Below are 22,897 nucleotides of genomic sequence, written 5' to 3'. Positions count from 1 at the left end.
TGTGCGGACCATGCTGACAAGTCTGACTGAAGATTTTCAGGACATCAGCGACACCCGAAAGACTGCTGTCATCGATGAGGAACTGAAGAGGCTCCAAGTTGACATTGCTGCTCTGTAAGAGACACGTCTCTCAGATTTGGGATCTCTAAAGGAAAAGGACTACACCTTTTTCTGGTAGGGTAAAGCCCAAGAAGAACCCAGGGAGCATGGTGTTGGCTTCACCATCAGAAACACCCTTCTACAAATGGTGGAATTAGTCATGGGTGGATCAGAAAGACTCCTTCAGGTCATACTTCAGACTTGTGCCGGTCCTATCCACCTGATCAGCACTTACGCCCCAACCCCGTACGCCGCACCGGAAGTAAAAGACAAGTTTTATGACGTGCTTAGTGCTGCCATAGCGCAAATACCTGCTTGCGAACAACTGTACATTCTGGGTGACTTCAATGCGAGAGTTGGAGCCGATCGTGACTTGTGGCCTTCCTGCTTAGGCCACTTTGGTGTGGGAAAAATGAATGAAAGTGGTCAGTGTCTTCTCGAACTTTGCACGTACCACAACCTGTGCATCACAAACACATTTTTCCAAACCAAGCCACAGCACAGAGTGTCATGGAGACACCCACGCTCAAAACACTGGCATCAACTAGACATGGTCATCGCTAGATGTGATAACCTCAAAAACGTCCTTCTGACACGCAGCTATCATAGTGCTGACTGTGATACAGATCACTCATTAGTTTACTCCAAACTCAAGGTGATTCCCAAGAAGCTCCACTGCTCTAAACCAACTGGAAGGCCCCACATCGATGCCAGAAAGACGGCTAACTCAGAGAGAGCTGAAAAGTTCAGAGTGACCCTCGAGGAGAATGCGCAGCAACCCTGGGGGTGCTGATGTGACATCCAGATGGCAGCATCTGAGGGATACAATGTACAGCACGGCCTTGTCGGTGTTTGGAAGAAGAGCTAGAAACACACAACTGGTTCGAAGCTAACTCTGAGATGATTCCAGCCATCAAAAAAAGCGCACTGCGCTCCTGGAGTACAAACGTTCACCGAGCCATAATACCCTGCAAGTGCTCAGAGCAGCCGAAAAACAGTACAGCAGACGGCCAGGCGCTGTGCCAACAACTACTGGCTGGAGCTGTGCAGCAGCATCCAGACCAGTGCTGACTTTGGTAACCTCAGGGGAACGTACGAGAGCATCAAGAAGGCATTAGGACCCATCCAGAACAAGATGGCACCTCTGAAATCCAAATCTGGTGAAGTCGTCACTGACAAAGCCAAACAAATGGAGCACTGGGTCAAGCCCTACTCAGAGCTGTACTCGCGAGAACATTGTGGTTGACTCAGCCCTCGATGCCGTTGATCTCCTACCAGTAATGGACGAACTGGACCAGGAACCAACTGTGGATGAACTGAAGAAAGCCATCGACAACATTGCAGTAGGAGGGGCCCCAGGCCAGGATGGTATACCACCAGAAGTAATCAAGTGTGCCACAGACACTCTCCTGGGATCCATACATGAGCTACTGGGCCTGTGCTGGAGAGAGGGAGAGGTTCCACAGGACATGCGTGACGCTAACATCATAAACTTGTATAAGAACAAAGGAGACAGAAGCAACTGCAACAATTACTGTGGAATCTCCCTCCTAAGCATCACTGGTAAACTGTTCACTCGTGTCATCCTCAGCAGACTCCAGAAGATTGCTGAGAGGGTGTATCCTGAATCACAGTGTGGATTCCGCGCAGAGAGATCTACCGTCGACATGGTCTTCTCTCTGAGGCAGCTGCAGGAGAAATGCAGGGAACAGAAGAAGCCACTCTACGTTGCCGTCATCGACCTAACCAAGGCCTTCAACTTGGTCATCAGGGATGGACTGTTCAAACTGCTCCACAACATAAGATGTCCGCCACGGTTACTCAAGATGATCCAGTCTTTCCACGAAGACATGAGAGGAACCGTCCAATACGATGGCACATTATCGGATGCTTTGAGCATCAGGAGCGGCGTCAAACAAGGATGCGTCCTTGCTCTGACATTGTTCGGGATTTTCTTCGCACTCCTCCTTAAGCACGCCTTTGGATCTTCAACAGAGGGCATCTTTTTCACACAAGATCTGACGGGAAACTGTTTGTTTGATCTTGCAAGGCTGAAAGCTAAATCTAAGGTGCGGGAAGTCCTCATCAGAGATATGCTGTTCGTAGATGACGCTGCTGTCATGTCACACACAAGACCAGCTTCAGAAGCTGTTGGATCGGTTCTCCAAAGCATGCAAGGACTTTGGGCTCTCCATCAGCCTAAAGAAGACAAATGTACTAGTTCAGGACGTTGCTGATTCTCCATCAATCAGCATTGACAACTATACGTTAGAGGTCATGCACGAGTTCATTTACCTCGGGTCCACCATCACTGACACCCTGTCCTTGGAGACTGAACTAAATAGGAGGATCGGTAAAGCAGCCACAACTCTGTCCAGATTCAGCGAGAGTGTGTGGAATAACAACAAGCTGTACACTCTCACCAAAATGCAAGTCTACAGACCCTGCATGCTCAGCACCCTCCTTTACGGCAGCGAGACTTGGACCCTGTATGCCTGCCAGGAAAAGAGGCTGAATGTGTTCCACTTGCGCCGCCTCAGGCTCATCCTTGGAATATCGTGGAAGGACAGTGTCCAACACTGCCGTCCTTGAGCAAGCTGGAATCCCAACTATGCACAGTCTCCTCAGGCAGCGGCGGCTCCACTGGCTTGGCCACGTCCACAGGATGAATGATGGAAGGATCCCAGAAGACATCCTGTATGGCGAGCTAGCCTCTGGCAAAAGACCTCCCGGACGCCCCCAGCTGCGCTTCAGAGATGTTTGCAAGAGAGACCTCAGGGAAGTAGACCTCAAGCCAGACAGCTGGGAGGAGCTGGCAGATGATCGCAGCAGATGGAGGCAGGAACTATACAAGGGCCTTCAGAAGGGTGAGTTGAGGATCAGACAGCTAGCAAAGGAGAAGTGAGTCCACAGAAAGCACAGAACGGACCTGCCAGACACCCATTACATATGCAACTGATGCAGCAAGGACTGTCACTCTCATGTGGGTCTTCACAGTCACAGCCGACGCTGCAAATGAGGATGCCAAACAGAACTACGAAGGGCGCATTCCATAGTCTACGTAGACTGAAGGATGCTACTACTACTCTTGCAGCTAATCTATTAAAAGAATTTGTATTTTATGACCACCTGTATGAAGTTCATGCATTATAAATGCAGAATATGCATACTTCACGCAGTCTGAATTCTTTGTTGTCCATAATGCACTTTAACCAAATTGCATATATTCAGAGATTACATACTGAAGTGGAAGGGTGTTCTTTCAACATTTTGCTGAATAAATAGCTGCATATCAAAAGTGAATGAACTGTAGACACTGGCATCTATATTCAAATGATTTGATAGTGGTAAAAATTACTGAAAGCAATTTATACCACATGGAAAGACCTGGGAGGAAATTGGACCAGTTATTGTTTTTGCTGTTGCATATTCTGTCACCATTATTCATACTGAAGAAGCTAAATCTGAAGATATAAGTGGTTTCATTTGACTAGAAGAGTTCCAAATTTTCCAAATCGATCCCTGGTGAATGAGTCCCAGTCAGTGTGCCAGACCATATAGCCTACAGCAGGAGGGGTCATCTGCCATACTGTTCTACTGCAGCTGCAGAGCTCAGTGCAACATAACCATTAGGCCATTCAGTGTCTGATGCCCTTTGCTTTACTGATTTTGAGATAAGCCTCTTGAAGTCTTAGTGGGGAAGCAGTGTAAAAGCCACCCTCTCCCAGCATTCTGGGTTTCTCTGGGATGAAGGAGAAAGGAATCACTTTAGTAGACAGGGTTCAGAAGTTGTGGAGAACCGGGCATGAGAGGAGAGAAGGAATGAACATGAAGCAGGGAACCTTTAGAGGAAGAGTGCCATTGGTACAAGACAGGAGGTACCTTTCTAATAATTACCAACACTTCACCAGTGCATCCACAGTTGCTCCACCTTGGTGTCCCTCTGCATATCCTTGGGAATTTCTCAAGAATTAAGATCTTTCCCCATATGACCAGGCAGAGCAGGAAGGAATCTGGGGTATCTGCAGCTGGACAGTCTTCGATCTCCTCTTCGTTCCATGTGACCAGTGTTCTAAGGCAGGTAGACCGTAATGTTCAGGGTATTTCATTCTGCTGTGCTGGTCAAGCACTGTCTAATTTGCTGGTCAAGCACTGTCTAATTTGCCTTGGTAGAGGATGGCCAGTTCCTGAAGACAAGAGGGCTTTGTACCAATCTTTAGAATTAGGTGTTGGACATCAGCCATGTCTGTTACCCGCACAAATTTCTTTATCCCTTCCACACCTCAGGGACACACCCACACACTTTTACCCAATTCCAAGGGCTCAAGGTGTGACTCTGTTAATTTGAACTTCCACCCTTACCCAATTTCTAGGGTCAAGGGACAATTCACTGTGGGTATGCAGGATCTGTGCCACTGAAAAAGCTTTGCACAGTAATGTTCTTATTCAGTATTTATTTACAATTACTAAGAAAGTAGAATACGTGCAAAGCTTACAGTATCATACTTGCCAATCCTGATAAAGGCAGACAGACTTCCCCTGCTGGACAGACAAAATCATCTCTCTGCGTGCTGATTGCTGCAACTCACGGTCTCACAGCTCTGGTCTTGGGGGTGAGTCCTCCCAGGTTTTTCCCTTCTTGATGTCCTTTTTTCCTTCTTTCCTTCTTCCTTTCTGTTGTTTTGCTTTTTGGACTCCAGTTTAAGTAGTGAAACGTGAGTCTTGCTTAGCTATACCATGACCAACTATTTTAGTATAACCATTCATAACCTACGGTAATGGAATTGCCTAACCAATCAAATCTCACCACCTTAATTGATTTACACCTAGCAAAATTAACTATACGGCAGATCGAAACAATTGCAAACCAGACAGAGATCATACAGAAAACAGTGGAAAAGTGTGGACAATCCTCATAGCATGGGGATTCCACAACCTCATTTATTGATAAGTTGTTTCTTGCCAGACAAAATGCTGTTGACCAAGTTTTCTTTATACATCTTGAGATCTGCTTGCTTTATCTGGTGACAGTGGGTGATATTAGGATGTGGTCTCCTTTAACAGCATGTGACACTTTTGTAATGCCATTTAGATGGAATGCGAGTATCTGACTTAAAGTTCTACATTTAATGGTGGCTGGTCTTTATTCTGGCTGCAGAGGCACTCTAGGCCTCTCAGTATGGTTATAGGAAAAAAAAACATTTGTTATACTTTTACAATGCCTCCCGTAGGCCAGGTGGTTTGGGGTTTTTTGTTTTTGTTTTCTTTCTGAATAAAAGGCACCTCCTCCTCCAACTATTCATGCTGTCAGCCATGGTAATTATGTACTTCTAGGGCTCTGCTAAGCACATTCCTTTCCTGAGGAAATGGCTGAAAAAAACCTCTCCTTCAGGTTAATCTGGCCCTGTGGTCGACATTCTGTGCATTCCACTGTGACAGGATAGCCAGCATAAGTAGATCCTTAATAAATAATTGTGAGTGGAAGGATATGAGTGCTGCAAAACACTGTGTACCACTGAAGAGCATAAGAATCCTAAAGTTAAATTGCCAAGAAACTTGTCTCTAAACAAAAGTGAGCGTAACCAAGCATTTCCATTGTGAAAATTAAGAGAAACTGTAAGAGAAAATAAGGTAATACAAAATAAATTAGACTTCCTCCAGGCCCCCAGTATTTCACCTTAGTCTTCAAATGAAGCAGTCACACAAGAGTTAAATGTCTCTTCCTCCAGAGAACTTTAGTCTTTCAAGACAAAATGAGAAGACTAGTTAATTCTCAGGGTGTCAGGCTGAGCTCAAACAAGACAACCTATGCAGCATTCTTAATACTCTACAGGCCCCTGCCCTGGAAAGTGTTGCCCTTCCCACTAATGAAGTCTTGCTAATCAGTGAATACCTTCTGCCGTCTATGCCACGTACTGCCAACTGGATTGATAAGTTACCAAATCCTTTAGCAGGACTTAGATTATTTCTTTACCCACTCCATTTCTGACACCAAATGAGCATGCTAAGCAGTCTCCTCGTATATCTGCTCCTGAGAAAGAGCTTAAGTGACTGTGCAATAACTGATGTGGAAGTTAAATCCTAATGAGGAAAATAGAAGCATAAAGTGAAGTGGAAAATATAATTAGAAAGGACGAGAAGGAAATGGAACAACATCTAGCCAGACACTGAAAGTAAGAGTGAAAATGCTTTAAGTACATCAGAAGCAGGATGCTTGCTAAAAATAGCCAGTTGTTTCACTGAACAATCAGGATGCTAAAGTGCTCGGGAATGATAAGGCCATTGCAGATAAACTAAATGAATTATTTGTATCAGTCTTAATGACTGATGATCTGTGGGAGATTCCCAAACCCGAGTCATTTCTTTTAGGTGGCAAATCTGAGAAATTAGCTGAGATTGAGGTGTCTGAGGAGATTTTTGGAACAATTTGATTTAAACCAAGGGTCAGTAATCTTTATAAGGTGAAGTGCTGAAATTTGACCTTTTGACCTCTACATACAGTCTGAATGCTGGTAATACTTTTTAAAGTCACTTAAAAGTCCTACTTATATTAGCTTCATTAATCAATAAATAAAGGTGCAAAGCATTACCATTTAAGTCCTGGTTGGTAGCCATCAGCTGGTCTTCTGTTAATCCATAGACGGCATGGCTTTGAGCAGCTTGCAGTTGCATGAGGGAGGACGGGTGGAGCTGAGTTCCCATCTTGCATGCCATTTAAAATTGGCTCACATGCCACTCTGCACCTTTGCCAGGGTTGCGGAGCCCCATACTAGAAATATGAATTTTCAAAACTTTGACCTTCCTGTCTCAGCTTCCTCAGCTACAGGATCAGGATCATACTTTTTTTTTTTTTTTTTTTATCTTACATTGGTTTCAGAGTTCCCCTGGAATGCTTGGCACCTCTGATAATAAAGCCACTTACTTAGGTTCAAAAGTAGAAGCTAAAGTGACCAACTGTACAAACTGAAATGTCAATGTTCTGGCTATAGATTTTGGCTGGAACGGAGATCTCCTGACTTCCCATCCTCTTCTGTAATTACAAAATCGTCATTTCAGAGCTAACAACGTGGAAATCTTTTGCTATGCAACAACGACAAAGGGGACCGCGAGAATAGTTTCATTATAGCAACTGGGAATTTCAGATTAAAATGATTGAAAACCAATTGCTAAGATACAATCCATAATTTTATCAAGAATCAATATTAAAAAGGAAAAACTGGTGTCTGTTTTTTTCCCCCCAGACATTTAGACCATCATAGACTCTGGGACCCCAATGAATTTGCTGTCTCCTGCTTCAAAATCATCATGTATTCTATACAGGTAGGTTTGATTATTAAACCTGTAGGTACCATAAGAACTAAGCTGACTACCTTGATTATATTCATCCTTACTCATCATGATAGATCTCTATTGATCAGTGAAGGCAAAGAATGTACAATGCCCCTGCCATTTATATACCTAATGGAAAGATTTGTTCTCACCCACCAGTAGTTGTCAAGCTGTTTAAGCCTATACCTGTGACCAAGAATCACTTAAGAATCTAATTTTCATATGCGCTCAGATTTTTAAGTGTGACAAAGGAGAGAACAAAACACACAGCTACATCTACACTTGCCCCCTTCTTCGAGGCTGATGGGAGATTAATGGTGAAGCGCTGCCATGCATATGCAGTGCTTCATTAAGCTAATTCTCCTCCCGCAGCAACTTCCAAATGTCAAACTTCAGAGTGCCAGCATGCCATGTAGCCACGGGCACTTCAAAATGCTTTTATTCCCCAAAATTTTGCACCTCACAGTATGCTGGCACTTCAGAGTTTTACACTTCAAAGTTGCCATGGAGGAGGATTAGCCCAGTGAAGTGCTGCATATGCATCACAGCTCTTCATTAGTAATCTCCCATCAGCCTGATTACCATTCCCCCTTCAAAGAAGGGGGCAAATGTAGACATAGCCATAAAGTCACAAAAAGTGCACATATCCAAAAGAGAGAGAATCGTCGCGTTAACTCAAACTCTTGTTCTAAATGACACAACTAATAGTTGCCATTTCATCCATGTGCAGTTTGAGAGATATAGGGAACTAACAGAATTTGGTCCTTCTTGACATCCTTTATCCACATTTAGTCTAGTTCTTCGTTGACTGGAATTTAGAAACTATAATTGTACCACAGAACCCTGCTGAAGAGAAGAGGAGCACCATGCAAGATTGAGTTCAGGGCTGAATGATTGTTTATGAAGCTGTCTTTGATTATGAAAACAACATTTTTTTACTTTTACAGGCACAATATTCCCATCATGTAATACAAGAGATACTTGGGCACCTTGATGCTCGCAAAAGGGATTCACCTCGAGTCCGAGCTGGCATTATTCAGGTTCTTTTGGAAGCAGTTGCCATTGCTGCTAAAGGATCCATTGGTGAGTCATTGTAAATGAATGTGTCAAATCATTTAATTATTTCTATGAATTTCAGAATGAATACAAACTTACACTTATGGTTGTTCTTTTACCATTTCTAACTTTTTTCCAAATCCAAAATTTAATCAGATTTTCATTCTCTGTAGTAGAGGTGGAACTAGCCTAAATTTTGTTCAGCACTTGGAGCTTGTTCCAGAGCTCTGGTTCTATGAATGCAGTTGTAGCCTACCATGACTGTTACAGCTCTTTAGCCCTTTACAACCAGGAATTTGGGGAATGTAGACTTGAATAATTACGTGAGAGAGACAAAGCCTCTTGCTTAGTCAGAGGGCAGGAGCAATGTCTAAGAGTCTTCACAAAGACTGGCAAAAGGAAAATTTACCAAAGAATAGTGGGCAAAGGGTCCAGAGTGGAAATGGCAGAGCTCCTTCCACAGAGGGAGCTGGGGTCCCACCCTGAGAAAGCGAGCCTGTTGTGAGTCCTTGCTTAGGAAATTCGGTGAAGTCCTGATATGAAAATGGTTGTGAAACTCTGGAGAAGAACCTGAAGGGACTTGAGGAGTCCAGATGCAATGCTAAATTTTTGTTTAATAAGTGAAACCCTAGAGGAGAGACACTGTGATGAAGTATTTACAATACACATTTTTCTTCTCTAAAGAAGAAAAAGAACTGTAAACTATCTAAACTCCTACTTTCCACATGGGGTTACAATAGTGGTACCATTAACTCACCCAGCAATATTGTCAATCTATCCAACTACGCACTCAGCCTGGCAGAAGAATCTGCCCTTTCTCGAGGACTCTTTCTGCCCCACCACCCCCACAAACTTGATACAGTTCTGTGGTGATCTGAAAGCTTACTTTTGCCGTCTCCGACTCAAGGAATACTTCCAACATGACACAGAACAGCGCACTGACCCACAGGTACCCTCACGCCTACAGTACAAAAACAAAAAAGAATTCCTCATGGATTCCTTCTAATGGTTGAAATGACAAACTGGTCCTATATATATATAGAACGCTTCCTCCGATGTGCACAGGCAGAAATTGTGGAAAAGTGTCATTGCTTACCCCATAACCTCAGCAGTGCAGAATGCAACGCTATCAATGGCCTCAGAAACAACTCTGACATTGTCATCCAAGAGGCGAACAAGGGCCTCATGAACAGGACAGACTACCAAAAGGAGGCTGCCAGGCAACTCTCCAACACCACATTCTACAAGTTTCTATCCCAGGATCCCACTGTGGAATACACAAAGAAACTACAGCATCTGGTCAAGATCCTCCCTATAAAAAAAAAAACACAGGAACAAATTTACACAGAGGCACCCCTTGAACCCAAACCAGATTTATTCTACCTGCTACCCAAGATCCATAAAACTGGAAATCCCGGATGCCCTATCATCTCAGGCATTGGCACCCTCACCACAGGATTGTCTGGATACGTGGACTCTCTACTTAGACTCTATACTACCAGTACCCCCAGCTTTCTTCAAGATACCACCAACTTCCTCAGGAAACTACAATCCATTGGTGACCTTCCTGAAAACACCATCCTGGCCACCATGGATGTAGAGGCCCTTGACACCAATATGGACTCCAATGTTAGGAACATTATCCCTGATGAGACTGAGGCACAAATGGTGGCAGAGCTTTGTGACTTGATCCTCACCCACAACTATTTCAGATTTGAGGACAAATTATACCTTCAAATCAGTGGCACTGCTTTGGGCACCCGCATGGCCCCACAGTATGCCAATCTTTTTATGGTTGACCTGGAACAACGATTTCTCAGTTCTCGTCCCCGGGCACCCCTCCTCTACCTGCACTACATTGATGACATCATCCTCTGGACCCATGGAAAGGAGGCTCTTGAAGAGTTCCACCATGATTTCAACAGTTTCTACCCCACTATCAACCTTAGCCTGGACCAGTCCACACAACAGATTCACTTCCTGGACGCTACTGTGCAGATAAGCGATGGCCACATAAATACCACCCTATACTGAAAACCAACAAACTGCTATGCTTATCTATATGCCTCCAGCTTCCATCCAGGGCATACTACACGATCCATTGTATATAGCCAGGCACTAAGGTACAACCGTATTTGCTCTGATCCGTCAGACAGAGACAAACATCTACAAGACCTTTACCAAGCTTTTCTCAAACTACAATACCCACCTAAGGAAGTGAGAAAACAGATTGACAGAGCCAGACGGCTACCCAGAAACCACCTGCTACAAGACAGGCCTCGCAAGGAAAACAAGAGAACACCACTGACCATCACATACAGCCCCCACCTAAGGCCTCTCCAATGCATCCTCAGTGATCTGAAATGCATCCTGAACAACGATCTTTCACTCTCATGAACCTTGGGAGGCAGGCCTGTCCGTACATACAGCCAGCCTGCCAACCAGCCACTACCGATCACAAAACTGTAACTCTAAGCCTGGAATGAATCCCTGCAAAAACCTCACTGCTCACATATCTACACCAGTGATATCACGGGACCTAGCATCAACCATACCATCGGGGCTCCTTTACCTGCACATACACGAATATAATATATGCCACCATGTGCCGAACTCCGCCATGAAGCCACTGAGAGCTCCATGCCAGTCCTAAGCCTGGATGAAGGAGGGTTGTTCAGATATGTGTTGATGCGCTGACCGTTAAACAACAACACAAATGAAATCTGATGCCAGTACAATCAAATGTTAAAAGATGCCGGCTCGGACATCACCCAGATAAACAAGATCCGCGATACTAATCGAGCGATCAGGGTTGGTCAATAAGTTGGCTACCGAAAGAAAATTACACCTAACACATATGCTATCCATTGGAACGTCCGAACACTGTGGGCAACTGGAAAATTAGAGCTGCTTTGGAAGGAAGTGTAGAGAGATCGATGTGATTATACTTGGACTGGTAGAGATGCATTGGGCGGGATCAGGAGAGAGATGCGGTTGCAAAGTCATTTGGTCAGGAAACGAAATGAAGCATGGAGCAGGAGTTGGATTCCTTCTTAGCAAAAGAGCTAGAAGAGCATTATTAGGATACAAACCAGTGAGTGCAAGAACGATGGTCACGCGATTCGAAGCAAAACCGTTCAACATCTCAGTCTTTTAGGTGTATGCACCCACGTTGGACAGTACGGAGGAAGAGATTGAGCTATTTTATAAAGACTTGACAAAGACAGTGGAGGTGGTACCGAAGAAAGATGTGTTGATCATCGGAAGAGTTTGGAATGCGAAGGTTGGAACAGATAATGAAGGTTGGGAGAGAGTCATGGGAAGGTTTGGATATGGAGAAAGAAATGAACGACGTGAGAAACAGAGTTTACTACAGAGCATGAGATGGTGATTTGCAACATGAGATTCCAGCAAAAGGACTGTAGGAAGTGGACATGGCAATCGAATGGTGGGAAGTCAAAGAGCATGAGAGAGATGATTTTGATGAGAAGAAGATGGATAACATCTGTACAGCAGTGCCGAACTTTCCAAGGAGCGGATATAGACTCAGACCACAGTCTCATGATCGCAAACATCAAGATAAAGCTCAAAAGAAAATGTAAGACACAGTTTAAGAAAAGAAGAGAGATGGCAAGGCTATGTGAGGTAAAAACAGGGAATGCATACAGAACAGCGCTCGAAGAGAAGATTAAGAATATTGCCACAGAGGAAGACCTATATAAGAGAGTTGCAGGGATAGCCATCGCTATAGAAGAGGCAATTGAGCAGACTGTTCCAGAAGAAGAAAAAATCAATAAGAAGTGGAGTACCCAGAAGACACTGAAGTTGGTTCAAGAGAAAAGAGCGTTGAAGATCAGAAGAGATGTTTATGAGATGGCAGAACACCAATATAGGATGAAATGCAATGAGGTAAGGAAAGCAGCCAGAAAGGATAAGGAGAAATGGTTAGAGAAGCAATGTGAAGATACTGAGAGGTATTACGGTGAATGTAAGACCAGGGAGGTGAATAAAACAATTAGGAATATTAGCAGGAAATGCCAACCAAAGCAGATGGCAATAAAAGATGAGAACGAAGAAGTGCTCATGAACAGGGAGAAGATTGTGCAGCGATGGACGAGATATTGCACTGATCTGTACAAAGCACGGGTGGACCCAAGTGTCTCGGAGAGACTGACTGAAGAATTGAAAGAGAGATCTCCCCGAGCATCGAGACAGATATTTCAAAGAAGGAGGTGGAAAAAACGACTAAAGTACAACAAGAGCCCTGGAAATGATAAGATCACAGGAGAGATGATCAAATACAGCAGAGAAAGCATGATTCAGGAAATACACCGACTATGTAATATAGCATGGAAAGAAGGGAAGGCACTTACGGAATGGACAAGATCTGTGCTAGAGACAATACCCAAGGAAGGAAGTACATTGGAGTGCAAGAACTACAGAACGATTGCCATAACGAGTCATCTAGGTAAGGTGCTGATGATGATGATACTGACTGAGAGATTAAGATCGCAGATAGAAGAGCATACAGCAGACAAGCAAGCAGGGTTCAGAAAAGATAGAAGTACCATACAGCAGATATTGTCACTAAGACTGATAGCGGAGAAAGCTCGACGAAAGAACAAAAACATATACACTTGCTTTGTTGATTTTCAAAAGGCATTTGACAGTATAGATCAGAAAGTGACTTGGACGGCGTTGGAGTCATACAGAGTGGATAGCAGACTAATATGGTTGTTGAAAGATATCAATGATAATGCAGAGGCAGCAGTGAAAACAAGCCGGGAGTTGGGAAGTTGGTTTAAAACGAGTAGAGGTATGAGACAAGGAGATCCAATATCACCAAGTGTCTTCATCACACATCTGGAGGGAGCGATGGACAAGATCAAGAAACAGGTAGAAGGGGTATCTGTGCATGGGAAAAGAATTAACAACTTGAGGTTCGTGGATGATATAGTTATCATGCAGGAAGATGAGGAGAAGCTAGAGCAAACGGTGTGGGTGTTAAATGAAGAAGGGAAGCGGTACAGACTGATTATGAACATCGATAAAACAAAAACAAGGGTATTTGGAGATAAGGAAATAGGAAGGAAGATCAGTGTGGATGATATTAAACTAGAAAATGTAGAGAAGTTTACATATCTGGGGAGCAACATAACGTATGATCTAGAGTGTAAGAAGGAAATAGCAATTAGAATAGCGAAAGCAAGAGTGAGTTTGAAGGCGATGGATAAGATCTGGAAAAGCAAAGCAATTAGCTTAAGAATGAGGCTGGGCGTCTTGAAAACGTGTATTCAACAGCATGTTGTACGGATGTGAGACATGGGTGATAACGAAAGATTCAAAAAGAAGAATATTGGCGTTCGAAAGGAGTTGTTATAGAAAGATTCTGAGAAAAGGAAGGCTGCAGAAGGTCGCCAAAGAGGAATTATATAGGAAGAGACAGCAGAAAGAGGACCTGCTGCAGAAGGTTACAAAACAGAAGCTACAACTATTTGGACATATTTGCAGAATGAACGACGAACAAAAAATCAAGACCCTGGTATTCGGCATAATGGATGGTTTGAATGGGAGAGGCAGACCCCACAGAGAATGTACAGATGGTATAGTAGATTGGTGCGGAGCTAGTCTATAGAAACTAAGCCACTTTGCACTGGATAGGGAAAAATGGAAGGAAATAGTGAGAGAGGCATCAGACACCAATGGGCGCTGAGCCCATGGTTGTTGATGATGATAACCATGTGCCAGCAATGCCCCACTGCAATTTACATTGGCCAAACTGGACAGTTTCTACGTAAAAGAATAAATGGACATAAATCAGACATCGGGAATGGTAATGTACTGAAACCTGTGGGAGAGCACTTCAATCTCCCTGGACACTCAGTAAAAGATTTAAAAGTAGTAGTCCTAAAACAAAGAAATTTCAAAAATCAAATGGAGAGAGAAATCTGAGCTGCAATTTATTTGCAAATCTGACTCCATTAACCAAGAATTAAACAGAGGCTGGGAGTGACTCACCCCTTACAAAAGGAGCTTCTCTGCCCTAGGTGTTAACATCTCCACATCAGACTCTGACAATGGGCCATGTCCTCCCTGTCTTATCTGACTTGGTTTTTTTCCTCTTTTGATACTACTACTGATAATGGGCCTTTTCCACCCTGACTGAATAGACCTTGTCAGCTCTGGCCCTCCCTTTTACTGGGACACCACTCTTTAAATACCCCTCTGAAACCACCCCCTCCCCCCCTCAGGCATATGATGAAGCGGGTCTTTGCCTATGAAAGCTTATGCTCCAAAATATCTGTTAGTCTCTAAGGTTCCACGAGACTTCTGGTTGTTCTCAAAGATACAGACTAATACGGCTACCTCTCTGATATTGTTTCTAACTTTGTCTAGCCCTGAATAGGAAAAATTAAGGCAGAGCAGTGAATCTACTTGGGGAGATGCCTTTAATGGACTTAGATACGTAGAAGACTTAGAAGCTCTGTGGCATCTTGTAGACTAACGTATTTTGGAGCGTAAGCTTCTGTGGGCAAAAACCTGCTTTGTCAGATGCGTGAGTCATGAAGTGGGTCTTTGCCCATGAAAGCTTATGCTCCAAAATATCTGTTAGTCTCTAAGGTGCCACAGGACTTCTTGTTCTTTTTGAAGATACAGACTAACTCAGCTACCTCTCTGATAGAAGAATAGAACTTTCAGGAACATACAGGAGTCATCAGATCCAGTCCCTTGTACTCTCGCAGGACTAAGCAACACAGACCATTTTTTGACAGGTGTTTGTCCAACTTCCTCTTTAAAATATCCACTGGTAGAGATTCCACAGCCTGTTCCTGCAATTTTATTCCAGTGCTTAATTACTCTGACAATTAGGAAGCTTTTCTTCATGTCCAACCTAAGCCTCTCTTGCTGTAATGTAAGCCCCTTTCTTCTTGTCCTGTCCTCAGAGGTTATGGAGAATATTTGTTTTTCCCTCCTTGTGAGAAATTTGTAGGTGTTTTAAAATTGTCTCTTCTCAGTCTTCTCTTTTCCAGACTAAAGCACCCAGTTCTTTCAGTGTTCTCTCCTAGGTCATTTTTCTAGAGCTTTTATGATTTTTGTTTGTTTTCTCTGGATTTTCTCAGATTTGTCCATCTCTTTTCTGAAATGTGGCACTCAGAATGGGGCACAATACATGTTACAATACTGATCTTTAGTATATAAGAATGAGTCAGACCAATGGTCCATCTAGACTAGAATCCTGTCTAATAGTAGCCAGTGCCAGAAGCTTTAATCCTTCATTATACGGAAACTGTTTCCTCCCACCTGATCATTTTGTTGCCCTCCTCCATACTTTTTCTAACTCTAATTTCTTTTTCTGAGATGAGGCAGTCAGATCTGAGCACCCAAGTCAAGGTGTGGGCGTGCCACAGATTTATATAATGACATTGTGATATTTCTCTCTGGTTATCTATCTCTTTCCTAGTTGTTTCTATCATTTAGCTTGCTTTTTTGGACTGCCACTGCATGCTGAACAGATGTTTTCAGGGAACTATCCACAGTGACCTCAGGTCTCCTCCTTTAGTGGAAACAGTTAATTTAAATCCCATCATTTTGTAATTGTGATTACTTGTCTGTTATGCATTATTTTGCATTTATTCACATTGAATTTAATCTGCTGTTTGGTCACCTGGTCACCCATTTTTGAGAGATCCTATTCAGTCAGCTTTAACAGCTACCCGAAATGTTGGCACCTCTAAGCTTATCCTCTTTTCCATATAATTTATGAATACGTTGAAGAGCACTGGTTTTGGGGGAGGCTGCTATTTGCCTCCCTCCATTATGATAATCCTCTGTAATTAAAAAATCAATGTTAGGCTCCAGCCACCTATGAATAATTATGGTTGTGTGATTCTAAGTTCCCTTTCATTTTATCAAATCTCTTAGTAACTGATATTCTGTTAGCCTGCAAGAAAGGCACCCGAAAAGCCTACTCTTCAGCTTTCCTACAGACTGCTGCTGACCCAGCAATAGATTTTGGCTTTGTCACTTGGAAAGTAATATTCCAAATGCACTATGCTCTTTGGAATCTGAAAAATACACTTCCAGATATGTTCATCATTGGAAATGTATTTAAAATATAATAAATAGGCATACCATACAACTGTTAATATTAAATTGTTTTTAATTTGAAAAATTAGGAATTAAATACACTTTCAATTACTTTCTTAAATGAAGAAATGTATTACACTTAATTGTGAGGCTGGAGAAACAACAAACAGTCCTTTAGCACCTTAAAGAGTATCAAATGTATCGGGTCATGAGCTTTCATGACTAAGACCCACTTCTTCACATTTATTGTCAGTCTTGTATAGAAAGGAATTTTTACATTGTTTGGAAGACGTATCAGACTCCCTCTCCCTCAATAGTAACAGAGAGGAAGCCGTGCTAGTCTATACGCTATCAAAACAAAAAGCAGTCAAGTAGCACTAGCACATTTTGCTAGTCTTTCAAGTGCTCCTCTCCCTCAGTTATTCCTAAGCAGCCTTTGTGAGATTGTACACCATTTGATACTTTCTCCCAGTAACAGTTCATGAAATATACAATTTCATTATAAAAAAAAAAAAAAAAACAGCCAAGTAGCACTTTAAAGACTAACAAAATAATTTATTAGGTGATGAGCTTTCGTGGGACAGACCCACTTCTTCAGATCATAGCCTTACCAGAACAGACTCAATATATATAAAGTACAGCGGTGCAAAAATTATCAAGGCTGACAAATCAGAAAAATTGTTATCAAGGCTGGCAGATCAGAAGAGCAGAGGGGCGGCAGGAGGTGGGTGTGGGGTGGGGAAGTGAAGAGTTAGATAAAACAAAGTATATAAAAGAGTCCTTATAATGGGCCAAGTAGTAGCTGTCCCAGTTTAAACCATGTGTTAATGTGTCAAATTTGAATTTAAATGAGAGTTCTAAGCACTCTTTGTAAACAGTCATTAAAAACGATCATTAAAGTTCGTTTTCACTAAAACAGACTTTCAGCTCATTACCAGAATGGCCCACTCCGTTAAAGTGCTGGCTGACAGGTTTGTGAGTTAGAAGTTTTTTGATGTCTGTTTTCTGTCCTTTCATTTTTTGTTGAAGAATGTTCGAAGTCTGTCCAATATACATAGCGTGTGGGCATTGTTGGCAAATGATGAAATATATGATGTTAGCTGAGGAACAGGAGAATGTGCCTGTGATTCTGTGAATAACATGGTTAGGTCCAGTGGTGGTATCTCCAGAATAGATATGTGAACAAAGTTGGCAGCGGGGCTTGTTGCAAGGAAAAGTTCCAGGATTGGTAGTATTGTGGTATAGCCTGTGATTGCCAGTGAGAATCCTTTTGCGGTTGGGAGGTTATCTATAGCAGAGAGCAGGCCTGTCACCTAGGTCCTACTGGAGTGTGGCATTCTGATTTAGGATAGGTTGTAGGTCTTTAATGATGCACTGCAGCGGTTTGAGTTGGGGGCTGTAGGTAATTCCCAGTGGTGTTCTGTTGTTGGGTTTTTTTGGGGCCTATCTTGGAGTAGTTGGTTTCTGGGTATTCGTCTGGCCCTGTTGGTTTGTTTTTTTACTTCTCCCAGTGGGTAAGTCAGGTTTATGAATGTGTGGTAGAGATCTTGTAGTTTTTGGTCTCTGTCAGTAGGATTAGAGCAGATGCAATTGTACCTAAGGGCTTGACTGTAAATGGTGGATCTTGTTGTGTGTGTAGGATGGAAGCTAGAAACATGTAGGTAAGTGTAGCGGCCAGTTGGTTTCCAGTAGAGTGTGGTACTGATCAGGCCATCATTGATTTGTACTGTAGTGTCCAGGAAATGTATCTCTCGTGTGGAGTAGTTAGGCATAAATTGATGATAGGGTGCAGATTGTTAAAGTTTCTGTGGAATTCTTCTAGAGTCTCTTGACCGTGGGTCCAAATGATAAAGATGTCATCGATGTATCATAAGTAAGGGAGGGGTAATGAGGGACGAGAGCTGAGGAATTGTTGTTCCAAGTAAGCCATAAATATATTAGCATATTGTAGGGCCATGCAGGTGCCCATAGCAGTGCCACTAATCTGGAGGTATAAACTGTCCCCAAATCGGAAAATATTGCAGGTGAGAACAAAGTTACAGAGGTCAGCCACCAGATTGGCTGTGGTAACATCAGGGATGATATTCCTGATCACTTGTAGTCCATCTTCAAGTTGAATATTGATGTAGAGAGCCTCTACATCCCTGGTGGCAACGATGGTGTTGTCAGGAAGGTGTCCGATGTTTTGTAATTTCCTCAGGAGGTCAGTGGTATCTCGGAGATAGCTGGGAGTGCTGGTGGCGTAGGGTTTGAGGAGGGAGCCTACATAACTGGATAGTCCAGTAGTAATGGTGCCAATACACAAAATAATAGGGTGTCTGGGGTTTCCGGGTTTGTGGATTTTGGGAAGTAAATAGAATAATCCAGGTCGGGGCTCAGATGGTGTGTCTGAGTGAATAAGGTCCCGAGTAGCAGCAGGGAGTTCCTTAAGTAGTTGTTGTAGTTTCTTTTGGAATTTTGGTAAATTTCTCACACCTCATTAGCATATGGCCACGTGATTCCAGACTCCAAAATTTTGAGGAAGAGGGGACTTCCGGAAAGAGGGTTTCCTTCTGGAAGATCCCCATGGGCCACACTTCTGCACGTGTCTTTTGGAGCTCAAAACAGCTTCTTCCAGACTCTGAATCACATGGGTATATACTAATGAAGCACAGGAAATTTACATCCACTCCTCATTGGTATCTTCCAGGCTGCTCATTACCATGCCCCTTCTGGAAGAAGGGGCTTGTGTAGATGCAGCCTTAGTCTATGGGTACTACTCTAACCTAAGAGCTCCTTTTTTTCTGCATTCTTTCCTCTGTTGCTTGCATTTTTTGTTTTGCATTGTTAATCCAAGCAATGGCCTGACCCTTCCTCATGTAAGATGGTCTTCTTGCACAATTAGACCTAGCAGCATTGCCTATAATATGGAAAGTCAAAAACAAAAAAACAATCCATTACTGACAACAGTGGGTTGAGCTGAAAAGATTTAATGAAAGTGGTAGACAAAGACAAACTGTATTCAACACCATCTGAGAGAGAGTGGTCAAAACTGGGTTGGAACCCTCAGCCTGGAAATGAAGCAGGTTTTACTGAGGTTTCTGAAACTGTTGAACTCAGTTTCTTAGGGAATGTCTATGCTACTAAGTTTTGTAGCCAAAAAAAAACCCCAACCAACCAAACAAACAAAAAACAGGGAGAGCACGCACGCTACAATGCAACTTTCCTTGGGGTGGGAGGGGGAATGCCTAGTTTCAGTAGCAAATATCTTCTGACCCATGAGAGACTTTTTTCTCTTGTCCCCTCCTTTCTTGTTGACAAAGAGCCAGTATAGACTCTGCCATTTGTTTTATCCACAGAACCAGCTTCTGCTAGTATCCTGCAGTGCCCACCCTGGTCTCTCTGCGCGGTGTTAGTTTCTGTTGCCATGCAGGCCTGCACCTATCCCCTTTCAAAGCTCCAGGAAGCATCTGGTAGCTGTGTGTGCTGGTCTGTTTGGGGAACAGAACAAATCATTGGACTGCTCCTGTTCTACCCTTTCCACAACACTACTGTGGGATGCATGTGCTCAGTGCATTGCTCATACTGTCAGTGATGGTACGCTCAAAGTGGACATGGTTATAAGAACAGTCACACTGGGTCACACCAAAGTTCCATCTAGCCCAGTATCTGTCTTCTGTCAGTGGCCAATGACAGGTGCCCCAGAAGCAATGAACAGATCATGGTGCAGTAAAGGCTTGATTTTACAGATCCTGATTTAGCGGACTTTGGCAATAATGGATATCCCCCCATTGTTCCCAAAGTCTGCTGGCATCCATAAAATCCTAAATTCTAACCACCACTGCCCAAAAAAAAAAAAGGAGGGAGACTCATGCTGCTGTGGACCGCCCCCTGCTGGGAGGAGAGTGCAGTGGCAACGGCTCCTTCACACCACGAGGTGGCCCTTCCAGTGGCACACAGTGGGCACCTCCACACAGCCCCACGCAGTGGGTGCCTCAGCCGCTAGTGGCGGCAGGGTGCCAGATGCACAGTGGACCTGAGTCAGGGCAGAGGACGGGGGCTCCTCCAGTGGCAGCTTTGGTGAGTGGCAGGGTTTTCTTAATTTTTGTTATTTTATTTTATTTTATCTTTTGGTTTTGGAGCGGGGTTGGTTTTTTGGTGAGGGGGAGAGACTGGGGCTGGGAGAGGCAGGGGGGCAGGGCAGTAAACCCTCGCGTTTTATGGACTTTCAGGAATAACAGATACCCCTTCCCCCATTAGTCTGTCAAATGGAGGGTTTATCGTAATCATTGAGTGATCAAGAGGTGCCCCTGTTGTCCAGTCCCAGCTTCTGACAGAGGCTAGGGATGACATTAATTACAACTCATCCTGGCTAGTAAGTATTGGTGTCAACATACTTTTTTTGTCGACACAACTTAGTAGATATACCATTAGTTTAATTGCCTGTGTATGTTCGGTTACGTCCATTGATGACACCTGTTAGCAGTGGTTAATTTTCCTAATGTAGACAAAGATTTAAGCTTCAGCGAGAATATACATTTAAATTTTACTGTTATTGGATCTTCAACTGCAAAGTTCAGGGACTTAGGTAGGGTGTGTGCATAAGAGAGAAATTTGAAGTCCCATTTTCAAAAGGCTCCAGGACAGATTTTCCTGGCACTCTTATGCTTGTAAAGAGAGTCACCATCTTTAAAATAGCCATAATGCTCGCGGTGTTTCTGTGTTGAAGACTTTGAATTTTTGCCTAATTTACTTTCTCCTTCAAAGAAGTCAAGTTCACCTGTGCTTTTCAGCTTTACTTGCACATCTCTTGAAAAGGGATTGCTGAAGATGTCTAGTTTTGTGAGGCATTATTTTGGTGAGAACCACCACCATCATTGTTTCTTACTCCACAGGACCAACAGTCTTGGAAGTGTTTAACACACTACTGAAGCACTTGCGTCTCAGTGTTGATTTTGAATTAGGTGACAGGCGTAGCTCAACTGGCAGTGCCAGTTTCAGCACAAGCTCCAAAGAAAGCGATGAGAGGATTGTCCAGAACGCCATTATTCAAACAATTGGTGAGTGAAGTGTTGTGTTTTTTGTTTTGTTTCGTTTCTTATGTTGAACATGTACTCACGTCAGAAACTTAACTTAAACTGACATGGGTATGAAGTCTAAACACTGTGCATTTCCATATGTAAAGATCTTGCTATTCAGTTCTTCTTTCTTATGCTTCATTCCCAACCAAATAAGAGTGAGATGTCTGACTGCACGAGCTTTTGGAAAACAGGCTAGATTTGTGGGATGGAGGATTACTTGTTAACTGGGCTGAGGCACAATAAAAATAGAATGCTGTTACTTCTGCAGATCATATTGCTTATTAATATTAATAAAACCTATGGGCTTATTCCTCTTACCTAAAACATAATAATCCTTGAAATATAAAGCTGCTGTCTTAAATTCTGTGTTTAATGTGTGCTGTCTATCATGCATGTCTATATGACGTGGAAACTGCATGGCTATCTCATTATACAGAAGAAGGATGTATTTTAATTGTTACTGCTTGGAAACTTGTTCAAAAATGACATGTAGTAGCAACAATGACACCTAATGGCTGCTTGTGTTTACAGGATTACTGCAGTGTTTCCAAGATACATAAAATCGGTACTTTTTTGGTTTTATTTAAAAAAAAAAAAAAGAGGCGCCAGTACTCAGCTGCCTCCCTGCACCCCTCCCCAGCCAGTCCCATGGCTAGAGCTGCTGAGGTGCCGGTAGTCAGTACTGGCAAGTACCAGTACAAAAAAAGTACTGTGCATAAAATCCTGTGTTAGCATCTGCTTCTGTAAATAATTCTATTAGCATAGCATAGCTTCTCTCTCTTTTCAGATGTGCCTATTACTTTAGTACCATTTGTGTTGCTATACATTTAATGAAAACTGTTTTAAATTCCCATAGTTATTTATGTCTTGAGTACCTCAAATTTTTGCTAGAAAATTGATGTTTCTTAAATTTCTTTATGCTTTAATCCTTACAGATGCATTAACTATTTCTCAACTTTGTTGTAAGACAGCTTTGTAAAGCAAAACTTTGTCATAGTGTTAGAAATAATTCTAGCTGAAGAATACAGATTTAACATTATGTAATTCGTAGTTGAGGAAAGAGCATACTCATGTTCTTTAGTAGTTCTTTGAACACCTCATTCATGGTTAATATTGGTATAAGAAAGTGCAAATGTAAATTCAATTTTCTTCTACCTTGGAAAATTTCCAGCTCCTGAGCACTCTGTTAACGTACAGTTAATGTCAAAGGCCTTGGTTTAACTAGTATAATTAATCAGGAAAGATGAGAATAGAAATTGTGTTTT

General features: G+C 42.8%; 1 protein-coding gene across 6 annotated transcripts in view; it reads left to right on the top strand.

Annotated features, from left to right (window-relative positions):
- EFR3A (EFR3 homolog A) overlaps positions 1-22,897 on the top strand; it is a 121,113-nt gene that overhangs the window by 66,340 nt on the left and 31,876 nt on the right. For all 6 annotated transcript variants that reach the window (XR_012644337.1, XM_074986648.1, XM_074986649.1 and 3 more), the window contains exons 9-11: positions 7,341-7,419; positions 8,376-8,511; positions 21,447-21,611. Coding sequence is in view for 5 of the 6 variants with exons in the window: in XM_074986648.1 (XP_074842749.1) it covers positions 7,341-7,419; positions 8,376-8,511; positions 21,447-21,611 (380 nt within the window). In the remaining variant the exon portion in view is untranslated. The remainder of the gene's footprint in view (positions 1-7,340; positions 7,420-8,375; positions 8,512-21,446; positions 21,612-22,897) is intronic.

This window comes from Carettochelys insculpta, chromosome 2, assembly GCF_033958435.1.
Source record: "Carettochelys insculpta isolate YL-2023 chromosome 2, ASM3395843v1, whole genome shotgun sequence".
NCBI classification, from domain to species: domain Eukaryota; kingdom Metazoa; phylum Chordata; order Testudines; family Carettochelyidae; genus Carettochelys; species Carettochelys insculpta.
This window is presented reverse-complemented; position numbering and strand designations above follow the sequence as displayed.